General features: G+C 43.1%; 1 protein-coding gene across 2 annotated transcripts; it reads right to left on the reverse strand.

The window, feature by feature from the left end:
* Window positions 1-354: 354 nt before the first annotated feature.
* gabra4 (gamma-aminobutyric acid type A receptor subunit alpha4) lies at window positions 355-25436 on the reverse strand. 2 transcript variants are annotated; one of them, XM_068714259.1, is made up of 9 exons: window positions 24911-25436; window positions 24660-24778; window positions 23116-23183; window positions 22790-23010; window positions 22310-22392; window positions 18734-18877; window positions 18094-18246; window positions 11890-12146; window positions 355-8933 (listed from the first exon to the last, which is right to left on the reverse strand). In XM_068714259.1, the coding sequence occupies exons 1-9, from the start codon at window positions 25000-25002 to the stop codon at window positions 8400-8402; spliced, it is 1671 nt and encodes a 556-aa protein (XP_068570360.1). In that variant the 5' UTR covers window positions 25003-25436; the 3' UTR covers window positions 355-8399. The 2 variants fall into 2 exon arrangements, with proteins under 2 accessions (XP_068570360.1, XP_068570359.1); XM_068714258.1 differs by having other exon boundaries at window positions 355-8936.
* Between the last annotated feature and the right edge of the window lie 1508 nt (window positions 25437-26944).

Here is a 26944-nt window from a genome sequence, read left to right on the forward strand (position 1 = left end):
GTGATATTTCCATTTCACATCACATATTTAGGGGTTTGATTATTATTTATCTGATCGTAATTACTGTTTTTGTGCGGCTGCTTTAATTTCTCTCAAATACAAATCACATTTCTATTTGCATCAAGACATTCTGTTGTTTAGTAACCAGTATGAAAGTCAATCAGTCAGGACAGTTTCAAAAATAAAAAAACAAAAATAATAATAAACCTAAAATGTTCTACTTTCTTTTTCGTTAAAAGACCATCTAAAATTTAAATAAAAATTGAAGATAATATAAATAAAAAAATAAATAAAAATAATAAAATATCAATTGAAGACAAATTAATTCAAACTTACAAATCTACTGGCATTTGATTTGAACAAATAAGAACATTAATGCTGCAATGAGAACGTTTTTGCACATTTTAGACTGGATCTTGGACATGGACACAAATTATTTTTTAGCCTCTTGGGGGGGCGGATGAACAAGCTTTGAATACAAGATGTATATATTTTCACCTTGTATAGTTGTTGGTAGTGGATGATGTGTTCGCAAATAGTTGTCTAATGGGAGACACAGAAAAAAACATTTGGTTGTATGTCCAATATTAACTATTCACAATATTCTTTTAGCTGTTTTGTGTCTCCACCAACTCCTGAGGTAAATATCTAGCACTAAACGTTATTTTCTAACTTCATCTGGCTGCTGTTTGGTGCTGAGCTGGTAGTGTACAGAGGATCTCTCAGAGCGTTTTCACTAAAAACAGCTGAAGTTAATAAGAAGTTAATACAGTGCACTGAAAGATGCTAAAACGCTCTGTAGAGCTGAGGGGAAATTCAGAGTCAGCTGATAATTGTCCTTCACATTACATGTAGTCACTTGATCCATTGTCAACATGTATTGCAGCTTGAATTGTCCGTATCAAACAGTGGATGGAGTGATCTACGTGTGGAGTCCAACATGTACTGGCCCTTTAAGTGGATCTATAAATAACATAACCATTTGTCAAGAGACAGATATGAAAGCCAGGTTTCTCACTATGCCATTTATTTCTCAGTTTTTACCGGCAGGATGCCAACAGTATTCGCCTGCCTTACATGTGATTAGCTGTGACACAAAACTGGCAAGCTCACCCAACAGCTGCTGTTTTCCATGCACACTTGGAAGAGAAGGGGGAAGGAGAGGCTACTGGTCCTGTTATCCACTCTTGTTCCTTGCAGTGACATTTTTTATCTTTATTTCGATGCTCTTTATCTTTACACCTTGAGGAAATCTCTAAGGCTAAGCAACAGGCAAAAACTCGCTCACAGGTTCAGCCCGGCGCCGCCTTCCACATTGCTGCTAAAAACACCTAAGTGAGGCAATAAATGTTTTCACAAAGTGTTTCTTGTTAACATCTGCACTTGTTCTCCCCAATCAGATAAGCCCTCTACAGTATCTAGACTGCATGCTTTTAGCTAAATGCAGCAAGCAGCTTATCTGACGATTGTTCTTGGCCAGCAAACAGTTTAATGTAATCACTATATCATGACACGGAGCTTCCAGCTGTCTCAGTAACATTGCTGGCACACTTACAGATGGCATGGCTCATTTTCTGCTGAGACTCTTTTGATTGCAGCAGGCTCGCTGAGATTTATATGGCGGATATTAAAGTGCCGTATTTCTGTCAAGCTAATTCGTGATATTGATCATTTATATGTTGATATGACACTAGATCAGATGTCAACTTAGCATCGCACTGGTTCCCTCAACGAAAAACCAATGGGATTTTTTAAATTGGATTTTAGATTTGGATTTTAGATTATAGCAGTAAATAAGCTCTGTGGAAATCAAGTTTATGATAGCCACTTTTTAGGAAGATCATTTTCACATAAACACCACTTGATGTGATTTTTGAAGCGTGTATGCAATCACCAGAAGTAAAAAGCTATGGTTAGGCTACAAAAGTACCACACCACGGTCGCATGGCCACAAGCATACACAACGAGGCTGTAAAGGCGGACTAGAATTAACTAAAATTCACAAGAAGGATATTTACTGACACATCTTATATTGCGAAGCAAAACTTTAAAAACTCTTACACTTGTGTTAACCACAAACCTTATTTTAGGCATCAGAAAACTTTGAGATGAGGGAACAGAAAGTGCCAAAATGGTGACTCGCCAGCTCAACAAACGAATGCTAAAGTTGCTCCGTGTCTGCTGTATGTGTGCATACTGTAAGCAACTCTTTGCTAACGCGTTTGCCTTATCAATTTTAGAACGTGATAACACAGACTGTCAATATCGTGTTTACAGGTTGCTCTTCTGCTGCCCCCAAGTGGCCAAAAAAATTAAATGAACGATGCTTTAAGAGGAAATGAGATTGTCGAACACAAGTCAAATGTCCGCCGGTGCATTTGTGCTCTTAGCTAATCACCAGCTAGGACCGACACAAGAGTAAGACTTTGACATATGGCCCGTGTCTCCTGCTTGCTAATAAAGTACTTAGTGCACAATGAAGTTACAACGTGAAGCCAGGATTTGTCTAACATGTTTAATTGTGTTTTTTCAAAACAGTGCATTGGATGACTAATAAATGAAACATTAGTTAAAAGAAATCAGAATATCGACTGTAAAGACTTGAGAGGATGACAAAAAAATTCAGGTCGGAGCAACGTGGAGTTAGTACCATGGTTTGTTGTCACCCTTTAGATAAATTCAACGTGGCATCAATACGGAGTATACGATATTCACACAATTTTCATTTCCACAAGTCCATTTGTTTCAGGCAATGTCGCAGACAATCACCTGTAAACCAGCACGTTCAGAGCTCTGCACTGTTGTTCAAATATTAGCACAACTCGAGGGTCTGTTAGTGTCTGATTGTGAGTGGAATTTAATTAAAGTGTTTATCTTAAATCCTTACATAATGGAAAAGCATTGTGATGAGTCCTTTGGTGCAGCTTTAGTTTATGTCAGGAAGCAATTTAAGGATGTCAGCACACTGTATGTCATGTTCTATGCTTTTGTTTACATTATTGCTGTCTTTGTGTGGCTTATCTAATACTCTAAATATTGCTGTAATTGGTGCTCCTACTACTGAGTATCATTATCGAGGGTTTTCGTCACAATCACGACTCCAGAAATCATTGTATCACCTTCGCCGGTGCAAACAAACACCAGCAGAAATAAGAAGATGATTGTAATTCAAATTAGAATGTATTATCCTATTAACTACCCGTGGCATTCCCATAACTGGGTTAAGTGAGGTCTTATTGCACATGAAACCATTCAGATACGCAAGCTGCGTGAAAAAAAGAGTATCTTAAAAAGATCACGGTGAACTACAAAAAAAAAAAAAAACTTGTACATGTCACATGTGGCATTGGACACAAAAAGTAACATCAGTATAAATATGATGATACGATGGGACGAAACCTTCATTGCACAATCTGTAAGCAAAACGTATAATCATAATACACCGCGGCATGTCTCTTAAAGACACAAAATGGAGATACTCCCAATGGGTTATAGACTCTTGGAGAGTCCAAAACACCATGATACAGTACATGTTAAAATATGACCACATTTGGGAATAAAGTTGAAGCCCATTTCTATCAGTTTTCTTTGCTAAAGTTCTGTGTTTACACCAAGAAACCCCAGATGCTCTACATGAGTGACCCCCCCTACCCCCACCCACCCCCCAAGGTGCAAGATTTGGCCTGAGGAATTGTCATTTATGAAGACAAATGAGTGATGAGAATAATAATATGGAGGGTAGACCTACATTGTTACTGTGCTAATCTCTTGAGGGGTGGCTCAAGAAATGAAACCATTCCTCATTTAGCCGGAGACCGTGAATCCCCCGCTGAGAGCTCAGAGCTTGAGTTTAACGCGATAAAAACGCTATCCACATAGATCTTTTGCTTTTGAAGACTGTGAAATTAACGTAAGTGCAAAATCAGACCGTATGAGTGTACTGAGAGCAATTTGATTGTGATCGTTTGGATTGATGAGAAAAATCACAGCGCGTCGCTCCCTCTAGTGGTTCGCCTCACTCAAGAAGTTAGAACCGAAGGGCTTTCTGTTCTGTGACACGTCTTTATCTGAGATCAGTGGCCACATCACTCCACCAGGCATCAGCCGTATGTTTTTTGTGTGTGAACAGATGATCCCCCTGACCTGAAAGTCACACTCAGTTTGACTCTATACATAATAGTTCAGGTTGATAGTGTCTTCTGTTCTCATGCTGAAGATGGAGTTTTGAAAAGAGAAACTACAGCGCAAAAAATAACACTAATTTTTATTTCTGATATTATTGGATTCATACTCTATTGACTGGAATTGAAAGTTTATGGCATTCTAGGCATATATATTATACCACTGTCTTAATGTCACTTACAGTACTGAATTATACAAATACACAGGTTTCAAAGTCACTCTGTTACGAGGATGAACTGTATATTTATATATTAAACAAGGTGAGCCAGTTCACCCTCACCTTCAGTACATTTTGTGTCTGTAAATGACATACGTTGAAAACATAACGGAGGCTTTGCTCCATCAGCAGGAAACACAGAATTTAAACAAAGCGAAACACACTTTCGAACCTCCATTTAAAAAATTAAGAAGAAAAAAAAATACAACTGAAAATGTCCTCTCAGTAGTCTGTTTTGAAATTCTGAACACACCTCTGCCAGTGTGAATAGATGAAGTAAACAGGGTCAGTTAGTAGACGCCTTCCATTATCTGCTTTATTTTTGCTTCACTGTTATAAAAAATCCAGCTTTTCAGCGGACCCAATCGTGAGGAATGCAATGCAAAACGGTTGTGCTGGTCAGTCAGCCATACAAGGGGAGCAGATGCTTCAATTAAACTCTCATTACAAGATAATTAATATACCTGACTGGCAGAAAGCAGGGGATCTCTCTCTCTCTAATGTGGCATTCAACTGTTTCAAAAGAGCCCGTCCTCCAAAAGCATTGTGTTAAAAATAAAAAGGGGGTCAGTCGAACCACTAGAGGGAGCGTTACGCCATGATTTACTTCAAAAGTGCACCAATACTACAATGGATGCCCCATTTTACCCAGCCAGATGCACTCTGTGGCTTTCCATTTAAAATATTTTGAAAAAATAAAGCTATTTTGATGCTTTTGAACTATTAAAATAGCTGAAATGACAATGATGAATCGAGAGCTCGGCCTTAGGTTGTGATTGGACTTTCCACAAACCTGCACCGTGTCAGCCTTTCAAAATGGCAAAGCACAAATGTGTGGACCATCATCTGTCTGTCATCTAGAACAGCATGTTTGTCAGAAGGGAGAAAGAGAGAAAAAAAACCTCAACAACCGTTGAGGCGTTGGCAGCTCCATCAATCATGCACACATTTGGAGCAGCAGAGTCACACCACAAAAACATCAATCTGTCGTTGACAGGCTCCTCATTAGTACATGGGTGTTCTGTGTATTCTTTAACGAGGAGATGTATTTTGTGCACATTTTGTGAGAGGGAGAGCGAGGTGTGTGTGTTTGTGGGGGGGGGGGGGGGGGGGGGGCAACAGGGAGGCAATAACGGCAAAATCAATTTCACACACGACTGCATTTGGGAGAAGTGAGTGGCGGTGGGCATCTTGATCTGTCCATCGGCCCCCCGTGCGTTTGTGTCGCCGCATCATAACTCCTGTTAGACTAACCGATCGACGAGGGCCAACAACCGTGACTGTGTGGATGATGTGGCTATTAGAGCAAGAAACCAGGCAACCAGACATCTCTGTCTGCAGGTGTGCAGAGGAGCTGAGCTCACACACGGACTGTTTAACCTTCAGCTCTCCCAAACGGTCTCAGAGGAATAATAAATTAGGGCCATGAGGAAATATATTCTACTTGTCGAGCAAGATTTTTTTTTTGTGATTCTTTCATCTAAATATACTGGGGATTAACATCTTGTTAATTATCTTCTAATGTTTCAAAAGCTCTGTTCCTGATGAAACGAGGAGACCGGTTATTTGCACTCATACACAGCAAGTGATGACTGAAACGTGTCTCTGTCCAGAGAAAGGACTCAATGACAACACACCCCCTGCTTCACCTCTACCGGTCAGTGACGGAACAGTGACAGGGGACAGCAGAGAGGACAATCTGTCTGACGTCATGTTTGTGATATTTAGATAATAACGTCCTTCACACATTCAGAGATTCAATTATCAGATGTCTCCTTCATCACCCCTGAAGGTCACTGGAGGGCGAAACTGCGCAAGGTCCTGATCACGCAGGAGGCTATTTTCAGTGACTTTTTATTTGTTGGTTTAAGGTTTTCTGCGCTATTACTAGGAGGGTAGAAATGGAACGTATTTATGTATGTGTCCACAGAAATCAACAGAATTTGGAAAAATAAAATCGAGTTAAACAAAAAGTTTGTGTTGGGAATGGGCTCATTTGCTCGAGTGCTAGATGAGAACATCGATGCCACTGTCATCTGTCTGTATGCTAAATATGAAGCTACAGCAAGCAGCCAGTTAGCTTAGCTTAGCATATAACCTGTAAATGAGGGGAAACTGCGAGCCTCCTAGCTGACTTCCTGGAGTGAAATTAGAGAAGTTAATTTAGTGAGCCTGAAAGGTGCTAAATACGAGCATGGGAGCATTTATATTGCCTCTCGCTAACATGCAGGAACATGCACTAAAAGCATGCGCTGCTGGCCCGGCTACATCAACTCAAGCACAAAACTCGGATAACAACATACAGGTGGACATTACTCCACTATATCTTTACATAGTTGTTTGCTGCTATGTCATTTCTCAAAATATCATATAGTGCACCTTTAAAGGTGCTGGCTGGATTTTGAATGGAACCAGGCTGTCTGTTTCCCCCGTTTCCAGTTTTAAGGTAAGCTAAACTAAGCAACTACCGACTGTAGCCTTATATTTAGTGTAGAGATATCAGTGGTATCGGTGTTCTCATCTAACTCTCAGCAAAAGCATTTATCGAAATGATGTCTTTAACATGATCTAAACAGAGAGAGCAGAGCCAGAGGCAGCGCTGCACTCTTTTATTCGGGTTTTTCTCTTGCTGGTAAAGTAGTGTAGCTACAGTAAATCCCATTACCCTACCTTAGCTGCCACAATTACCAGTATAGCCGAATGAATGATTGAATAATAAAACTCCACAGGGGCTGTTCTACTTTAGGCTTTTAACGAAAAAAAGGAAGCCTTTCCATCGCTCAACCCTTGAGCGTGTCGTGTGATGGGGTTCCACTGCAGCTTTATAATAATAATAATAACAATAGTAATAATAACGCTGCTTGGGCTCTGCTTCCTAGACCTCATGAAAGCTCCCAAGATTAACGCCCAGAAATGTAGTGAAATATGTATGTTATGTGTGCTAAACCTAAAGCCGGTCACAATCTAAGAAGATGGACAGACGTCAGCTCCTGAGTCTCTACCCTGGAGGAGCAGCTGTTGAACAGTACAGTCATATTCCTTTACTGTACATGCCAACAAGGTCGCTAAACAAGCAGCCGAGTCACCGTTTTATTGCTGCAATGATCTGCTAACTAATAACTTTGCTTTCCTTTCCTCATTATTCATGCTATGACCGTATTTTAATCACTTGCACAATCCTAGTCTACCATTTGGTAACCAATTGTGGCAGGAAAGAAGCTTAAGTCCTACCAATGCACAAATTAATAACTTGCTTTTTCTACTTTCTACTCAACTGATCCCCGAATCTCATTTTTGATATTTCAATATCTCCAGATTATTTAATCCATTTTTGACCGTCATCTGGCCTGCATTCAGGATTTAAATTGAAAATCCAAGAAAATCATACACACGGACCCTTTGTTCCTTCAAACAATTCAACTTTGCATCATCTAGCCTGCTGGCACCAAAAGCAACATGTCTTAATATTGAAATGGAAGTACACTGTAATCATTAAATATAAATCTGTTTTATCCTAATAAATTCATATATTTACATAGCGTCGGTGCAGTTCATTCCAGGACGGCGGTGCACGCATCCGAACCTCTTGCCAGGTGCAGGGTACAAAAATAGGAAAATGAAAAAATACCATGCTTTATCTTGACTGCAGGCCAAAAGGGATCATGAGGCAGTTGAAGCCGATGCAGACCTTTTAACAGTCAGACCTAGCACGATATAAAGAGGACAGTGGCATCTTCCAGTGTGCAGGTGTTCTTCTTTATGTCGAGTCAGATAGTTCTAATTTGGTTGATTTGCTCCCATGCTTGGTGTTTCGAGGACCTTTGGAAGAAGAAAATAAATGTGTTCTCCGGGATATGGAAGTGCTTGTCGAGCACATTTTGTTTATCTGTTTGGCAAGAACAATAGTTTTCTTCTTTTTCTATTGCAAACTCTCATAATCCTTGTTTGCTTCCCATCTGTTGAAAGAAAAGAGTCTTCACGCTCGCCGCCGGCGCAGAGCCTAGCCACCTTTAGCCACCATCGTGTCCTTTGATAGGTAAACCACCCAGTAGACCATGTTAAAAGCCCCGAAGGACACTGGGAACAGGATCCGTGCATACTTGTCAATTTTGCTGGTTCCTCCCATGCCGGCGGCGGTGGGCTGGGAGCACGGCGTCTGCTTCAGCTCCAGCTTGTTCCCCATCATCTGGATGCGCTCCAGCTTGGGCCCCAGCAGATGCTGCAGGGACGAGGAGCTGGCGTTCTGCTTGCACGGGGTCGCCGCCATCACGTCGGGCGTGGACGCCGCAGCCTGCGGCGCACTCTTCACCAGCTGGGCAGAGGAGGAGGCCACACTGAGCAGGCTCTCGGACTTGGGGCTGGAGCGCGAGAGGGTGGAGGAGCTGCCGTTGACCCCGCCGGCCAAAGGTCGCAGCGCTCTCGCTCGACCAACGCCCGAGATGTTGGTGGTGGACATGGCTCTCTGGTGACGGCTGGCCTCTTGGTGGGAAATATAATTCATCCGCTTTCTCAGGTTACCGTTGCTGTCGGGATTCTGCTGAAAAAGAGAGAAAAAAACAGTAAGGATATACTGTATCTACGTCTTAAGACCTTTACACACCGGGGCGGTTCTTTGCGTGCCTCCCCGGTTGGTGCAACCAACTTAACGTCCATTCTAAAGACTGGTCTTAACAAAGACCGACTTAGCATTTAGCACCCGGCTTAGTAAAGACCAGTTGGTGCAACCCGCTACTGCTAATGTTCGACAGTAGAACTTGACCAATAAATTGACCAGCCAATATTATCTAATAACAGGTATGTTGGTATTGGAACGTACCAGTTTCATAATGAACTGCCGACCTGACAAGTGTTTCATTAAGTGAAGAGTATAAGTGTCAGAGGCTTTTATACCCTGTTACGGTAGAAAGATATTAAAATATAAGACCGAAACGTTTAACAAACTGATTCATATTGCTTTTTAAGTTAAAGTTCTGGGCTGTTGTTTTGTTGAAATGTGGAGCATCATTTTGAGAGAGAACAGTTTGAGGATTAATTGTGTGAATAATCACATTCTTCCTGTCGGCCTCATGTTTTAAGGCGTTTTGCAGTCAAGGTACTGTAAAGCTCACTATCCCCCTCTCTGAAAAAGCGTAGCACGCGACGTAAACCGTGACATATTGATCTGATTGCCGTCCCCCTGACCCAGATGGCCTTCATTTGGAAGCGGACGATATACAGATGTCACTTACCGAGGATTTCACTCATTTCACACAAGCTTAAGACAGAAAGTAGGTAGCACTTCATTGGGGCAGTAATGCCATGTAGCGTCAAAGGAGCTTATCCTTTGAGAGTTGATGTTTTCAAGCAGGGAGAGTGTGATGCTGGTTCTGAGGCGTTTGCAGGAATTATCTCCCCCCCTTCCCCCCAGCCCCTGAAAATGAAAGGGTGTTTTTGTTTCATCTGTTTATATATGTGTGTGTGTGTGTGTGTGTGTGTGTGTGTGTGTGTGTGTGTGTGTGTGTGTGTGTGTGTGTGTGTGTGTGTAGGTTTGTTTTTCCGTCACAGTGGAGGTCAAGGGCTAAGGGCCTGGAACCGTCAATCCAGGGCTTTATCAAGGGCCCCTCATGCCAAGCCCTGTGGTTAGCGCCAACAGGACCTGCTCTCCAGGAAAAGAGTATTAATTCTTTCCCCCAGAGCCTTTCTGAAACCTATACAGATGTACCCGGGCAGTGTTGCCGTGGCAACCTACTAATCCACTGAAGTGCTGTTGTCACTATACCGCATTCATACTGGGATTTGAACTGGAGGGGGCAATTTAAGTAAGGAGTGTAAAACTGGCATATGCATTGCTGGGTTATGTCAGCTCCAGTGATCGGTTCACAGTGGGCTTATATATTCAATGTTCTTTGGGAAGAACATGGAAGTCAAAGAAATGTGCACTTCTCCTTTTCTTTTCACATCCACATGTGTCAAAACAGTGTTGGTGCAGCACCATAAATACGTTGCTACAGCTACTCGAACAGCGATTTGTAACACGTTCATCATATCTGACTGGGAGCTCTAAAATAGCGGCATGGCATATTCATGAATTCTGATCCAATCCATATGTCAGCTGCCATGGTGTCAATGTGATTTGTCTCAACTAGTGGTGCAGAAATGGAAGATTATGGCAATGTATTCATGTGGAATTTCTAAATGAGAGGTCCAAAGCAAACACCGTCATTGAGAAACACCTCGATCTGCCGTAATGATCTGTGCTGGGAAGCTGTTTCAGATCCTGTTGGGTTTTTTTTCTTCTCACTTTTACATTTGTGTCTGTCTGCTTTAAATCAGAGTCAAATAAACAGCTGCTAAATTTAAGGCTGGATAAAAGCAAAAAAATTTTTTTTAAAGTGGGGTTGAATGAGCTACTTTTCTATATTCATTGCATTTCCTACAGTAGATAACGGTTGGCACGCCCAGAGTTTGGAGACACAGACAGGAGTACCAGCACGAGAGAAAAGCAATGTACTGCTGTGGACGGGGGCGTCAGCTAAATGTATTTTGGACACCTGAAAGAATGGCCCCATCTAAAAAAAGACCAATATCAGTTTAAGTGTGCGCTATATTTTGAATATATTCACCACATTGCCTTGCCGTCAGTCAGCCCTTTCCGTTGAGGAACAGAAGATAGTATCTATGCTCTCTTCAAAGCCACACGACTCCTTTGACAAAAAGAGTAATTTTGCCTCGCATAACACAGGAGTCGCTGGTAAAGATAACATCTTCAGTTTCCAGTCGGAAAAGGCTGTGAAAGAAAATGTTCTAAATATAGCGCACTTTATGCGTACACAGCACATTGCGTAGCTCCCGTGCTGGTACTCCTTTCTGCTGTAGGTAATACACTGACAATAGATAAGTACCTCATACAACCCCACTTCAAAAACACCCAAGCTATCCCTTTAAGTGTGTAATTTTAAAGTCCACCTCATTTACCACGTTTCAACATGTCAAGCTGTGGTGGACGGAGCAATCATAAGTGTAATCAGGTAGACAGAATTCATGTTTTGACCTTTTCCAGGAACGCTGGCAGCCCCAGAGAAATTGTTGTAAATTTCCACATAATCAAACATTATTTGTGGGTGGAGAAAGTTAAAAAAAAATAGTGAATGACCATAAAAGAGTGGTTTTGTGTGTCACCGGCAATGTATTAGTCTAGTGTGGGATTTAAGTAAAGTATGTTCAGATTTGCGGTGTTAAAAAACGATCAGATACAGGTTCCGGTGATCTAAACTCACATCCTGGGATCAGATTTCTCCCGTTTCCTCTACAGCTCAAATCCTCTCTGCTCTTATGAGCAGGGGCACAGCTGATGGTCCTCAGGCAGGCCCACTCCTGGCCCGCTCAAAAGTCTAGGCTAAAGGCCAGATACAGTAAGCACATAATATGGGACACGCTGTGTAAGTGCTACTCGAAGTTAAGTGCTATCAGACTATTCGCCACGGCCACTTTGAGGGAAGCGGAAAAATCACCTGCAGCGCTTCCTCCGTGTCCTTGACCTTGACAGGCGTGGTTTGGGGCACCGGGGGACATTTGGCCGGCTTCTTCTTGGCGCGCTCGAGCTGCGCGTTGGTGAAGTAGTTCACGGCGGCAAACTCGATGAGGGCGGAGAAGACGAAGGCGAAGCAGACGGCGATGAACCAGTCCATGGCGGTGGCGTAGGAGACCTTGGGAAGGGAGTGGCGGGCACTGATGCTGAGTGTCGTCATGGTCAGGACAGTGGTGATGCCTTCAATGGTATCAGAAACGGGAGAATATCAAACATATGAGCCCGCACATGAGTGATAGTGGACACATGATCTGTGTTGGAAGTCAAAATATTCTAATTTAAGATTAAGACCAAACATCTATGCCTATGAATACTGTTTTCCCCCCAGATGAGAATGCATTGCATCAAACACCATCACATTGAAAATGAGAATGGAACACCCAGAAAGAGATTTCCTTCATGTAGTCGCCAAATAAATGGTGATAAAGATCATTTGCACGGTGCTCAATAGCCCATGTACATTATGTTGCTCTCCATCAGCATATTTCATTAACCGAATAGGGGGGATAATGAACCAAAGATATTTGGCTCTCTGAAATGGGAGACATGTTCAAAGAGAACCACACTATTTACACCTGCGTGTGTTTTTTGGTCACTAGGGGGCAGCGACACAAGCTGTAAACACAACACTAACATATTATGAACTTATAGAGTAGATATGGCTGTTAGGTTTAACTCAATGTGGTTATTTCAGCCTGCAGATAAGCTCCGCCTCTGAATATTGTTTTACACTACAAGTTTGATGTGTAGCAAAAGATATTACACCACCTTTTTTTCTTGTTCCTAACCACCTGAGTAAAAATTCCACTTACTGTGGCACTAATGGTGTATGCTGTACAGTATACATCAATAAAATAAATCCATCTTCTTACTGTGTTTAAACTGGCATTTGGGTAGTTGGATGTTTGTGGAATTCTTCAGAGTAAGAATGTCACTTTCACTCAGGTATGTTTTTGACGAGTTGCCCCAACTCAATTAGATCGTTACACCAACTGTTTTTATTTCACCTCCGCACAATCACTTTAGAGCTTCCTCTAAAAAATAGAGAAACAGATGCCAAATCCCAGTTGTAGTGTAAAAGATACAAAGAAATGTAATTCCTCCAAGTCCTCTAAAATAAATAGTTCCAGATTTTGGGAAATCCATATATTCAATTTATTTTCAAGAGTTACACTAGAAGATTGATATGAATCTCATGTGTGTACGTTTAGTAAGTAGTCAAAGCCAAGAAGCAATTAGCTTAGCTTAGCATAAAACGTTCAGCATGAAACAGCTAGCCTTCCTAATCTAAAGTTGACAACCCTAAACAGCACTTTATCCAGCCTATCACCACTTCTGCATCTGATACAATGCGGTTTTCCTTGGCGACCTCACTGAGTCACAAGACTCTGGCAGGTCGGTTTTTGTTGGCCAAAATAGTAACATAACTCTCCCCAAAATCACAAATTGTCTTTTTCATATTGCTGTTTGTGTACTTATTAAACAAAATAGATACCCTGTATTAATAAGCCGGCTTCAGAGGAGAGCCAGGTTAGCTGTTTCCCCTTGCTTCAAGTCTTAATGCTAAGCTACACTAATCACCTCCCTGCTCCACTTATGTACTTAAAGGTCCTGTATGTAGGATTTTAGTGCTTCTAGTGGTGAGATTGCAGATTGCAACCAACTGAAAACCCCTTCAATCACCCCTCCCTTTTCAAGCGTGCCAGACAATTTACAGTGGCCTTCGGGTAACATAAAAAATTTCAAAACTCACTAGAGCCAAGGTTTGTTTTGTCCGCTCTGGGCTACATGGCGGAGCAACATGACAGACTCCATGAAAAGAACCCGCTCCCTACGCAGCAGATATGAATGGCTCATTCTAAGCTAACAAGCTTCAGGAGATTAATGAAAACACAGCAATGAATATTTACGCTAATAGATCCCTCTAAATCCGTGGTTCTCAACTGGTCTGGCTGCGGGACCCACCATCACCCCTTAATGACAAGCCGCAACCCAAATCAAGGAAAATTTTCAACTTCTCAAATTTATTTAATGAAAAGATGGTGCATTTTGAACCTGAGCTGAAAATGTCCTCTGCAGTCGTAGTAGTAGGGAGCTCTCTTGTGCAGAAAAATTGTTCCTGTAAGTCCCATGCCCACACATGTTTCACGTTTGTTATGTCTGTAGATTCTCCATTTGTAATGCAAAATTAATGTTGTTTGATGTCATCCGACATGTCTTCAATTTGCCGACTTATAGTGTCATTTGACAGAGGTATAGTTTTCAGTTTATCCGCTGCGGATTGATCTAACACGTCCTTGTCCAGGGCTGCAGGTACGTGTGACACTTTTGTGATGTCCTCAGGTCTTGAAGTTGTCTTCGAAAGTACTCAACAGGTTTATCTTTGAGAGAAGGGTGTGTTGTTTCCAAATGCCGCCTCAGTTTTGACGACTTCATGCTTTCTTGTGCCAGAACCTCGCTGCACAAAACACACTGAGGTTTTTGTCCTCTTTTGTCCTCAACGTAAGAAAATCCATATCTCATGTAGTCGGTGCCGTACTTGTGTTTCGCCATGCTCAATTAGCATGAAAACAAACGTTGCAGGTGTTCTTCTATGCTGTGAAATGGTGGGTGTCTATTAGCAAGGCATTAACGCCAAATACTGTTAAGGAGTGTGAATAGACAGCACTCCGCTGCATAAAAAATCCCCTTCAGAATAAAAGCACAGGATTTTATTTATTTTTTTCAGGCAAAGGCCCGCGACCCACTGAAAACGGGTCTGTGACCCAAAAGTGGGTTGCGACCCACCAGTTGAGAATCACTGCTCTAAATCCTACACGCTGGACCTTTAACTCACAGACATGAGAGTGGTATCCATCCTCTCATCTAACTCTCACAAGGAAAGCAAACAAACACATTTTGTTAAATGTTAAAGTATTCCTATAAAGTGCACATTGCAGTGAACGTCTTGTCACATGTTAACGGCATAGAAACAAACGACCTGCTTTGAACGAGCTTCTTAACATGTGTTTTTTGACCCCGACCCCTCCATCTGAAGCCAAGACTCTCCAGCTCTAATCCTCCCTCCACTCCTTCCTGACAAACTGCCTCTCCCGCGCTCCTAGCAGGACTTCATGGTTGAGTCACCCAGGCAGGAAGTCAAAACAGAGTTTGGCTGCGGGGAGGAAGAGGAGAAATCCAAACACCAATCACCCTCCTCCCCTTCCCTTCCCATCCCAACCTCACCCACCACCGCAGCACACGCATTCAAAACACAGCGGACAACAGCAGAAATCCGCTGCCTCAGAGGCTCGACTGATACAACAACAGTTGTGCTGCTGTGGCCGGGGGGCGCGCGAGGGGGGGGGGGGGGGAAGCTGTGCAGCCGGACTGTCAGATACATTGGTCACCGCAGGAGAGCGGCATTGATCCCCAAGTGCTTTATTGCACTCCACGACACCGAGAGACATGTCTACTGAGGGTCACACTGTTTTTTCTGCTCAGCAGACTCAGACTCTAAACACAAACTGCACTGTCAACAGAAACACTCACCGTGTCAAATGCACACTGAATGGATACAGGTGACACAGCAGTGTGTGTGTGTGTGTGTGTGTGTGTGTGTGTGTGTGTGTGTGTGTGTGTGTGTGTGTGTGTGTGTTTGTGTGTTTGTGTGTGTGTCTGTCACCAGCAGCAAAACCATTATTTATGGGGGTTGGTTGTTGGGTCACCATTAGTGATTCAGTGTGCTGTCACAGTTTGACTAAATGCCGCTGCCAGCCAAAAACAGGCCCGTTATTATAATTAAAGGGGAAGTGTTCCAATTTTACGCATCAGAGTCTACAGGTGTTGGGCAACACAAACTGTATGTGAAAAATGTTGCACTGAGCCTGATGTGGCTCAAGAGGGAGCTATGTGAAGTCTGATCAGTTACCTCAAGTCAAGATTATTTCATCATCCATGATACCTATACTGGGGATTACAAATAGGCACAATCTATAAAGACTTCAAAAGTTGTAACTAATCCTTGGTTGGTTTGTAAATCATTCACTAATGCTTTACAAATCCGTTATACGCCATTAATTGGAACTTGTGGTGTGAATGTGCTCGGATTCCAGAGCAGATCCTCAACAGCCCTTTCCCAGAATGCAAGTGGCCGAACAGTTCAAACAATCAGGGATTTTTCAAAACCTAGCAGCTCCAGCGTCCTTATTTATTTCTTATATCTGACTTATAAAGCATTAGTTCATAATTACTGTATGAACCATTAATTGAGCCATTATGAACTAGAGACCATCTTAAGACGCCAAAGTCGTGACACCAAAAGTGGTTAGGGGCCACTTCACCACTTCCAACCAGTGGTGAGCCATCAGGGCCAGCAATGCCTTCTCTGCTGGCCTTAACAGAACCACAAAGTTATAGCTATTTTATAATTTAATATTTTTTCATAAATACACTACATGTATTGTAATTATTTTTCCCATTAGCTTATTTTCTCATTGCACAGCTAGTTTTCCTCAGTTGCCCTGCTTCCAGCATAGTTTGTTTTAAGTAGCTTTTATCCAATCGAATATGAATATGTGTATTGTTACACTCCTAATAACCCGTAGCTGTGGCATCATAATGAGGTTATTAGGAGGTCTGTAGTAGGACAGCACTGAAGGCCCAGGTATAAAATACACGGCCCGCCACTGCTTCCAACCCCCCCGACACCCTTGTTCGGACCACACCTATCTTCACATCGGCCTTCATCTTGATCTCAACTACACACCTGTAAAGTTTCGTGACTGCATCTGGCACAGTTGTGACGCTATCGCGTTGTCAAAATCTGGCCGCCGACAGACGGTAACATAAACATTGAAGTACTCAAAACCTCTTCAGGACCACAGGTAGCCATGATGACACACACACAGACAAAGTGAAAACAACACCAATGCTGCTGTTGTTTCACTAAAAGACCACTTTCATGTTGTAACACACTTCTCTGCATCATTAACAGCTGGCATGTCACAAAGCTGCTCCAAGAATCATTAATCACCACCGACACTCAGGTTTTTCTTCCACTCTCATTACCCAAGTTACAATTACCTCTTGAAAATAATGCTCCAAACAGATAATCTACCAGAACTACTTGTGAAATGGCGGTGTCCGTGCCCTTATCATTGAGTGACTTTCCAATCAACGTAAGTGGAGGAACGTGGTCGACAAATTACCAGACTGAGACGTCCTTTAATAGCAAACCAACACCAGCCAGCAACACCGGTCTGGTTTTAGCAGCTCTGTCTGTCGCCCTGCCTCTCCATCGACACACACTAATCAGTCTATTCTAGGACAACGACCCAAACGTTGTAACAGGGGAGCCATGGAGAGCAAAACTGGGTCACGGGCCAAAAACTGAAAGTTACTGATGATGTAGAAATGAAGGCTAAAATGTGATAAAATGCCTAAGTAATGTAATAGTAACACTTTTCATAAGCAATGTGTAGTTTTAACTGATTTTAACTGTAATGATAGTACTGAGTAACACTGCAACAGAAATACCCTTAACCATATAAATATAAACCTCACATAAGAAGCACATGCCTTTTTTTGTATTAACTGCTCTTTATTGGGTATTCTTTATGTCAAATTTAAAATCTGCAGACACTTAAATTTAAGATTTCCTCTAGGGGCATGCCTATAACAACTACTTTAAATACTCTCACAGGGCATCATTTCCCATCAAGGTTTTACAAGAGTTTAAACCCATTTAGAGGGTTAGGCTATTTGTATTACTAGAGAAGATTTTGTATCATGATATGAGAGCCAAAACCGTTTTTGTAAACCTGCATTCTTTCTGGTCTTTGCTTGAGGCGTCTTTGCTTAGAAGATGCATCAAGATGTTTTTTTCCTAATGCTGTCAGCTGTTTATTCTAGCGTCTCAAACCAGTCTTAAAACCAATAGCAGTGAATTAGCCTTGCACGAGGCAATCTTGAGTAGAAGAACAAAACAAAAAACACAGCAGTTCTTTATATTCCTAATAATCACTTTGCGCTGTAACATCACCTTGTAGCTCAGAGTGCAGAGACACACATGCAGCAGGCATCATGTAACGAATACACAGAGAGCAGAGAGGCTGAGCAGGATGAGGGATGTGTGAGGTCTACATACCGAAGACTGTGCGGGCTGGGACCGATTCCTTATTTATCCAGAAGGACACTTGGGAGAGGATTACTGTCATGATGCAGGGGATATACGTCTGAATCATGAAGTAGCCCATTTTACGTTTCAAGTGAAAGTAGACCGTCATCACCACATATTCACCTGGAGGATCAACAGAAGTGAATTAGTTTCATTAACAAAAAATTCCAAGATTTCACTTAGCTTCAGACAGATGTCACCTTTTATTCTATGTGATGGCTTTTCTTCTTGGTGCTCCTCTGCATTTTAGTGAACCCTGTCCATTTTCACCCGGATGGACGCGTGGCAGCTAAAATCTGCTAAAATCTTTTTTGGAATCCTTCAGTATTTATTTATCTGAAAGTGCCTCGACGCATGATGCTGACAGGGTTTGATTTAAAGAGGCTGGTACCGTCTGCTGGTCGCAGCCCAATGCAGTGTGTTGCATTTCTACAGTATTTGTCCTGTCATTCGTGCGGAAAATACAGTGTGGACCTGGCAAAGTCTACCAGGTTTGACACAGTATAAACATCTTTTCATTCAATAAAATATCGCTTGTAATGGATCTGTAGAAGAAAGAAAGCCATTTAGCTTGATAAGTCAAAATGGCAGGAGGACGAGCAAGTCTCACCTGTGATGGATTTAATGGTTTCGCTGGAGACCGTCTGGCCAATGAGATCATACTGAACGAGGCTGGAGGACTCAGGGGGGACCTCCACTGAATGCTGAGGCCCTTTGGTCCACGTGTAGATCATCTCTGTTTTAGGATAGGCATCTGTGGGCAGACAGCAAAGCCCCCCCACCCCCGATTTGAGTCACTGACTGTGAGTTGTGAACAGTGCAGTGCGGTAAAAGAATATTTATCTGATGTGATGGTATGCTGTGAAGCTTGTGTGTGTATATACCTGTATTGTCAATATAGATACATTTGTAGGACCCAACTGGTTGATGAGTTCATGGATAACATCGTCTAATCCTTACCATCTGTCTCCTGATTGGCCATGAAGTCATTCATAACCTGTTCTCATGATAGTCGTGTGACTGAAACTTTTTGAGCAGGCGATCGATAGACAGAAACACACGGTTTCCTATCCTGCTTGCTTTTCGTAGTAGTAAATATAACTTTCTGTCCTAATTCTATTTTCCTCATTGTTGCAATCCACAGACAGAAGGGAAACGACAGGGAAGTGAAGGGACAGTCAACGAGAGAGAGCACAGCTGTTTCTCCACGACCCCCCCAGCTGAGTTTAGGTAATTTAAAATATAGCGCTCATTAAGTGCTACGTTCTTCTTTGAGTGCCCTGATTAGTAGGCCTGTTCTTGGAAATACCCATGTTGGTATTTATGAATGATCCTTTGTTTCATTACACATTTGTCCTATCACTGCGACGATTCCACTGTGAGGTTGGCTGTTGAATCTGGCTCCTTAGATCGAATCGTTGAATAGTCGACTACTCGGGGGTTACCCCCTTGGAAACGAGATGGCTGCGCTAAGCGCCACGTTGGGGCAGAACTACTGTAGCAAAGCCGAGTGTACACTCATGAAGCGACTTTTAGACGTTTCTTCTTCGTCTATCCCGCTCCGCTCCGTGAGCTCTCCCCAGCAGCTAATTGGCTGTGAGCTAAGACCTGCACATGATCTTGGGGCATGTACCTCAAATAGATGATGCATCAATATAAAAGAGGAATAAACAAATGTCTTTTTAAAGTGTCTGACAACACTGGCTATACACACCTGACACCACTTGTCAGCATTATTAACACTGTAAAAGTGCCATGAATTCTTTGTTCCGTGCATACGGCCTATTCAAAGTAAACTTCTGTCGTCATAGGAAACACCTTAGTTAGGTTTGGGCAACATATCTAGTTGTTTAGGTTTAGGAAAAGATCGTGAAACACTTGATTAGGTTTAGGCAAGAAAAGTGCTTGGTTAGGTTTCGGAAAAGGCCGTTGTTTGGGTTTAGATAACTATGGAGGTGGCGTTACTTAAGTACGGAAGTAACGTGACAAATGAATATATGTTTATGTCACACGTAAACAGTGGTTTCCTTGGTGAAAGATCGTTTTTTGTTTGCGGTAGTGTACAGCGTACAGTTTATCAGAGCTTTTTCACTTAAAAAACAGCTGCCTGCTGTTTAATTTGATATTCATTGATTCTCAGACAAGTGTAGCCATGGCAGGGTGGACAGCCTCTGAAGCAGCATCACAGGATACTAAAACTCTCCGCTGACTAATTCATCTTTTAGGGCCGGCCACCAGCCCTTTGAGGCAGAATGACCCTTCACTTCTTTTCAAGCTCGAGAGGGATTCATTTAATATTCTGCAACAAAAACCAAAATCGACGATCACCGTCTTACGTCTGACATCTGACGACATCATGACGACATCCATATCCACTCTTTCAGGCCCACTGAAACTAGTGCAGTGTGGTTGGAGTCAAAGTTTGTAGAGGTTCCATCTGTCATTTATTCACTCACTAATGCATCACGCTGACAGATACATTCTCCACTGTTTTTGACTTAAGGATACTTTAAATTCTAACAAGTATTGTTTTTCTTTTGCTGTATGTATCCTGGGCCAGGTTGGCCGGTCTAAACGGCAGTAGTCTGCCTGCCACTCCCTATGGGACTCGGCATCGGCAGGATACCAACTGTGCTGCCAAAACGAAATGACTCTGGTGTGTCATGGAGTGGAACGCCACGCAAGTCCAGATGGAGAAACAGAAAAAGGAGATAGAGAGAGGGAGTGAGAGAATGAAAGAAAGAAAAAGTGATGAAGGCCGGAGAGACAGAGTGAAAATGGGCACACACACACACACACACACTTCAGCTATGGAAAATAGCTGCATAGGTCTGCGCTATCCTGAGGCAGAGGAAGGGATTCTGACCTTTCCTTCGCTTCAGGCCGCATCAGATCCATGGTCGCTTCCTCCTGACTGGAGGCTAGCAGCAGCAGAGCAGGATGGTGAGAGGAGGAGGACGAGGAGGAGGAGGGAGGCGGGGGAATGACAATAACTGAGAAATGTGAATTTGTCCTCTGCAATGTCACCACACTGGGTAATTGTGAGTGTAAAGGCAGACTCCTTGTCTTTTCCTTTTTCCTTTCTCCTGCAGATGTAATCTTCACAATCGCTGTTCTTCTCCGATAAGATGGAGCCGAGAAACTCCTTTTATTTCAGATAAGTTGTTTCTGCTGACCAGTGGGCCCACTATAAGCACTGGTGCTGAGCCAGGCCTCCATTGTTCCCAGTGAACAATGAAATATTCATTATTAGTATTAGCATTCTTTGTGTCTCACAGAGCGCTCAGCGTCTCAGCGCTCTTTCCACCACAGAGAGAGGCCGCTTCGTTTCACAACCGGTCAGGTGATCGGGCTTTTTGTCAGACCAAGGCAGGACAAACTTTTGAAGTAACGCCTCCATAAACTCTTAAACAACTTTACTTAAAAGGTGCTACATGTGTCATTTGTGAATATAAATAAATCCTTTAAAAATGTATCATGAAAACCTTGTTTTTACACTTGAAACAACAAATGAAGGCAGATTTTGGACAGAGCCGACGAGCTGTTTCCAGTCTTTATGCAGAGCATAGCTCAATATTCACTGTACAGACATGAGAGTCTAGTGTATAAGTCAGACTATTCTTTTGATAATCTTTCAGTTTTTTCCGTTTTCTAATGAAAATGAACTGAAGTCGCTCCATTTTCACTGAGATGGATAAACTTTTGAGGCTAAAACACTCAGAAACTACCTGCTGTGTATTACTTGCAAATTGCGACGCCTCCTGTTTAGTGATGCAAAGCGATCCAGCGGGTCTCCTGTGAAACAACACCGGGGGGGGGGGGCACGTAAAATGCAAAATGCAGCGTGGAGGCTTCTCAGCGGCGGGGTTTATTTGTTTACAGCTACTACGATAAGGACTCAGGCACAAAGCGAAAAACGGCAATATGACACCACGCACAGTAGCAGCAACACGATTAGCTGTCTTTTCACACTCAGTGAACGGCATCTTTTGCACATCTCTCCCATATGAGAATGAAAACAGGCATGACTGCTGCATTTGTTAGAATCTGTGGAGAGGTCAGAGGTCAAGCAGCAGATACATTTTACGCTCTCAGGCCTGTGTTTTACTTCCTTTTTCAGAGGCACTGCAGTAGTACACACACACACACACACACACACACACACACACACACACTCAGGACTTACAGCTTCCAAACTTGAGGGGGCACGCGTGTCCATCCATGGGGAAGTTCACAAGCTTCATGGGACACTGGGCACTGATGGTCAACCTGTTGCAGTCCAGAGAAGAGTTGCTCAATAAAGGGACGAATAGACACACACACACACACACACACACACACACACACTAACACACTAAAACCCTCCTCAGTGAAGAGGCAAAGGAGCAGTTACGTGACTGTTATATTGAACTGAAGATTTTAAAAGTTTGGCAGCCTCTGCACTTCCTCCACACAGCTCCGCACTGTTTACACAATATGAGCCAGTGGGTTCGACTTTACAGCAAATCTGCTCAATCGCTGTAAATCAAACAAAGTCTGTTTTTCTTCTTCTTTTTTTTATTGACGTAAACTCAATTAAAAAATATTGAATCATGCGAAGATTCCATTTCACTATCATAAATATTACAGTAGTGGGAATATATGACAATGGAATGCCCTTCAGTACCTCATGGTGTACAGGATGGTGCCGTTCTTCATGATGCGGAAAAGCTTGTTGGGGGCCGTCATGTTGTGGGCCACGGACTTCTTGCCGTTCCTGAAGAAGGTGTCTGGCGTCCACACTTTGGTCACCATCAGGTTGTTCAGCCTAAGAATCTCTATGGGTCCCTCGTACCTCAGCCTCCGGTCCACCCACGTCTGGCGAAAGAACACGTCCATCGTATACTCCTGGGGACCGGGACATTGGCGAAACGCAAGACAAACATCTGAGGTCACGTGGGTCGGAACGAGATCACTTCATGATTATCTGAACAGAGTCTGGTGGGTACGTACCATTTCGACATCCGAGACAGGCCCAAAACTGGTCACATAAATGTCCGTCTTGACCTCAGTCACCGGGCCTATTGAGCCAATGAAACAGACAACAAGAGTCACAGTTAACTTCCTCGTTTTAAACCCTTCCGTGATGTCACAGTCCCGCCTGAGTGAGACTCCAGTCTTAAACACTCTTCATATCAGACCCATCAAACCCAAAAGACATGCACTAGCTTATCCAGAGCTGTAGTGCCTTTGCATAATGGAAGTGGGGGAAGAAAAAAAACAGCTTTAAAGATGTAAAAGCGTAATCCTGTTTGATTTTTTTCTCTCACCCAGTGAATGAATGTGGAGGCACACTGTTGTCTATAAGTGCAGAGATAAGCAAAGCTGCAGCGCATGCACGTCTGCTGACAGACTCTATGTTAGAATGACGCTGGTTCTCAACATGTCCTGCTTTGAGGCACGATGTTCGAAAAAAAAAAACAAATCCGTACTTTTAGCACTTGAACTTCCATACATTAAATGTTTGTCCCGCAACACACACACACACACACACACACACACACACACACACACACACACACACACGCTGGTTATATAACCACATTCGCTTAAACGTGCAAGCTTACAGGCCCCTCTTCTGGGGCACAACTACCAGGCTTACAGGATCGCGTGTGTTGTGAAACACTAAAGCAACATGTTCTATATGATGCAAGTCTCACACACAGAGAGACAAATACATTTTTTCTTGACGTTTCTTCCTGGGGTTTTTTGAGAGCATAAAGATTTTCAAGGCATTTGATGCAGATTTGTGATTTAAAGGGACAGTTCACCCCAAAATATATACAAAGATACACATTATTCCCCTTTGTTTTGGTGTGAGTTGCCTTGCTCTTTTGAGCAGCTGCTCACAATGAGCTCTGTGGATTATCTTCAGTAACCGGGTCATGATTTCTGAACTGACGCACTGCTGTTGAGTTTTTCAAATGTGTTTTTTGGCGCTTTGAGGGCAACAAGCCAAGTGCCAATTTAGTCCCATTGTATTAGAAGAGTAGGCAGACTCTCTATGTCTGACATCTCCAAAACTATGCAACTCACACCAAAACAATCAAGACGGTGAGAACCGAAATGTGCATTTTTGATTTTGGGGTGAACTGTCCCTTTCAGGCTATACAAATCAAACTGACTTAAAGGGTGTATTTGCTGATCAATAGTGACCATATTGCACTTTATGGTATGTTTGAACATCTTATGACATAAAAAAGCCAAAAAATTAAATTCACTCATTCCCTTTTGTATTAGGAGTGTTTCAGAGGTGACAAATAATCAGTGAAACCGTATTGTCATATCGGGTGTAATTAGTGCTTAATTGGTGGGTTTACAGCTACCCTTATTGCACTTATCATATACCGTTTTAAGCTCCTATGACACTAAAAATGGTCAAATAAAAGTTGCAGCTTCCTTCTTTTAATTGGAAGATGTTGTGTGATTGCTATTGGTAGTTTCCATATGGAAAATGCTTCCTTGTGCACAAAAACACAGTTTCATTATCTACGTACCCCCGAATCCTGGTCGCAGCCTGTTGTCGTAGCCGTCCAGAAGTCGGTCCAAAATGCGAGTAAAATTCTCCGGATAGATCCTTTCATCCTTCCTTGTCTGTCCAGATATTTTCTTCACACTAGAAAGAAGAAGAAAAAAAGAATCATTGTACCATGACTTCAGTGCGAAAAAAAAAAAAAGAGCAGAAGGCTCATTAGTGTCGAACGGGAGCTTTCAGCGCCGCGGACAGCGGAGACACTTCGGGACTCACCAAGTCGCCAAACAGAAAAAGTAGAAGAGGGTCCGAATAAAAGCGGGCCACATCGCTGTCGCTGTCTCCTTCTTCTTCTTGGCAGAACCCATCTTTGCATGCCATACTTCAAGCCTCTTCACATGTCACCGCGCCAGACGCCCCTGTGTCCCGGGGACCAGGAGGAGAGGGACGCGGCGGGCGGCACCGGGGAGGGCAGAGCGGCGCGCGGAGCGAGCAACTTGAGCCTCTCCTGCCGCTTCTGCAGTCTCTCTAGGCACAACACGCACGCGCGCGCACACACACACACACACGCACACACACACACACACACACACTCACACACACACTCACACACACACACACACACACACACACACACACACACACAAAAACACCTTCAACCCGAGCACCGGTCACCTCTCGTCCGGATCCAAGCTGCTGCTGCTGCTGGCATCCAGACAAAGAAACAATTCTCCCTCTCTCCTTCACTCTCTTGTTTGCTTCTCTGTGTCACCCTCTCTCCCTCTCTCCCTTTCTCCCTCCCTCTCTGCCTCTGTTAGCTTTCTCCTTCTCCCTCTCACACACACACCTGCTTTGGTCAGGACACGGATTAGACGTGCACTGCTTTGAAAATGACTTCAACAGAGTCAAATCTCTGGACCCCCCCCCACACACACACACACATACACACACACACACACACACACACCTCCTCCTATGTCAAAACTGGAAAAGGGAGGAGACAGATTGGCCTGTTCATCTCCTCGACACCCATCTAAGCATCTTAGGTGTTTCCTAAATAAAACAACCTTTATTTTTTTCATTCAACTTCTAGATGAGGACTCATTTTCTCAGATGTGCTCCCCGCGTGCCCTTTGACCCCCCCAGCATCAATCAGCGTCCGCCGCTCTCGCTGCTTTGTGAGTGACGCTATTGGCAGCCTAGATTGCCTATGTTGAACTAGTTTCAGCAATGCATTGCTGAGCGCCTGTATTAGGATTCAAATGGGTCAGTCTTGTCGCAATACGCAATCCCACACACACACACACACACACACGCACTCACGCACACACACAAAGGCACACAGGTACTGTAGAGGAACTGGGACAAGCCACATGCTGCTTCACAGATTTCTCTGCACCTGGGACAAGCGCAAGACCTTCACTGTGTGTGTGTGTGTGTGTGTGTGTGTGTGTGTGTGTGTGTGTGTGTGTGTGTGTGTGTGTGTGTGTGTGTGGCTCTGAAGGTGAAGTGCGGGTAGATCTCGCAGGATAAACAAGATGTCTGGGTTCCACCACACTGGCTTTCCTGATTAGTTTTGAAGTGCATACAGTATAAACGCACACACACACACACACACATACACACACACACACACACAACAAAAAACACACACACTTACACACATACACAGAGACTGGGCTGAAACAGAAGCCACTTAGTGCGAAGGGACGGCGAGGAAACATTATGCTGATACGTTTACGTGCAGGGCTGAAGTCATGCAGTGTAGTCTTATACCGAGGTTCCCAATTCCCTGCACAGCCGCCCACCTCGGTCCTCCCACAATACACTAGAGCAAGGCGGCTCTGTGGGGGATGAGTAATATGCGTGCTCTTTGTGGGGGCAGGCTTTCGTCCAAGTGAGTTCTGTTTTTTTTCTTTTTTTCTCTCGTTTCTTTTTCTCTGTCAGACATTTGATTACAATTTGGTCTTTTTAAATGAAAGCACTTTTGGCACACTGTTATAAAAAGGTTGTAATAGCATTTCAACATTCAACAGCAGTCAAATACCTTGAAAATGTCAGAAGTCCAGTTTTAGGAAAAAGTCACGTTGGCCTTATTATGCCACGCTGACCTTTCCCCGTAAGTCGGTCTTGTGTTTGAACTACAGTGCATGATGTAGGATTGTGTTAACATTTGTGGCCGGGAGTCGCACGTTGTGTACGGAGCACTAAAGAATTGTTAGAGGTTTCTAATTTAATTTCTGTTTTATTTTGTACTCCGACAGAGTTTGTCCTGAGATTCCTTGAAACAGGTTCTTGTGCTTTGTAAGC

The sequence above is a fragment of the Cebidichthys violaceus genome, unplaced genomic scaffold (genome assembly GCF_023349555.1).
Source record: "Cebidichthys violaceus isolate CVI_PGR_0920_01 unplaced genomic scaffold, fCebVio1.0.p SCAF_2, whole genome shotgun sequence".
NCBI classification, from domain to species: Eukaryota; Metazoa; Chordata; class Actinopteri; order Perciformes; family Stichaeidae; genus Cebidichthys; species Cebidichthys violaceus.

Coding starts and splice junctions, on each gene's coding strand:
- gabra4 (XM_068714258.1), bottom strand. CDS start 25,002: ATGGGTTCTGCCAAGAAGAAGAAGGAGACAGCGACAGCGATGTGGCCC. Junction 23,011..23,115: donor CTGTCTCGGATGTCGAAATG/GTACGTACCCAC, acceptor CCCGGTCCCCAG/GAGTATACGATGGACGTGTT. Junction 22,393..22,789: donor ACCATCCTGTACACCATGAG/GTACTGAAGGGC, acceptor GGACTGCAACAG/GTTGACCATCAGTGCCCAGT.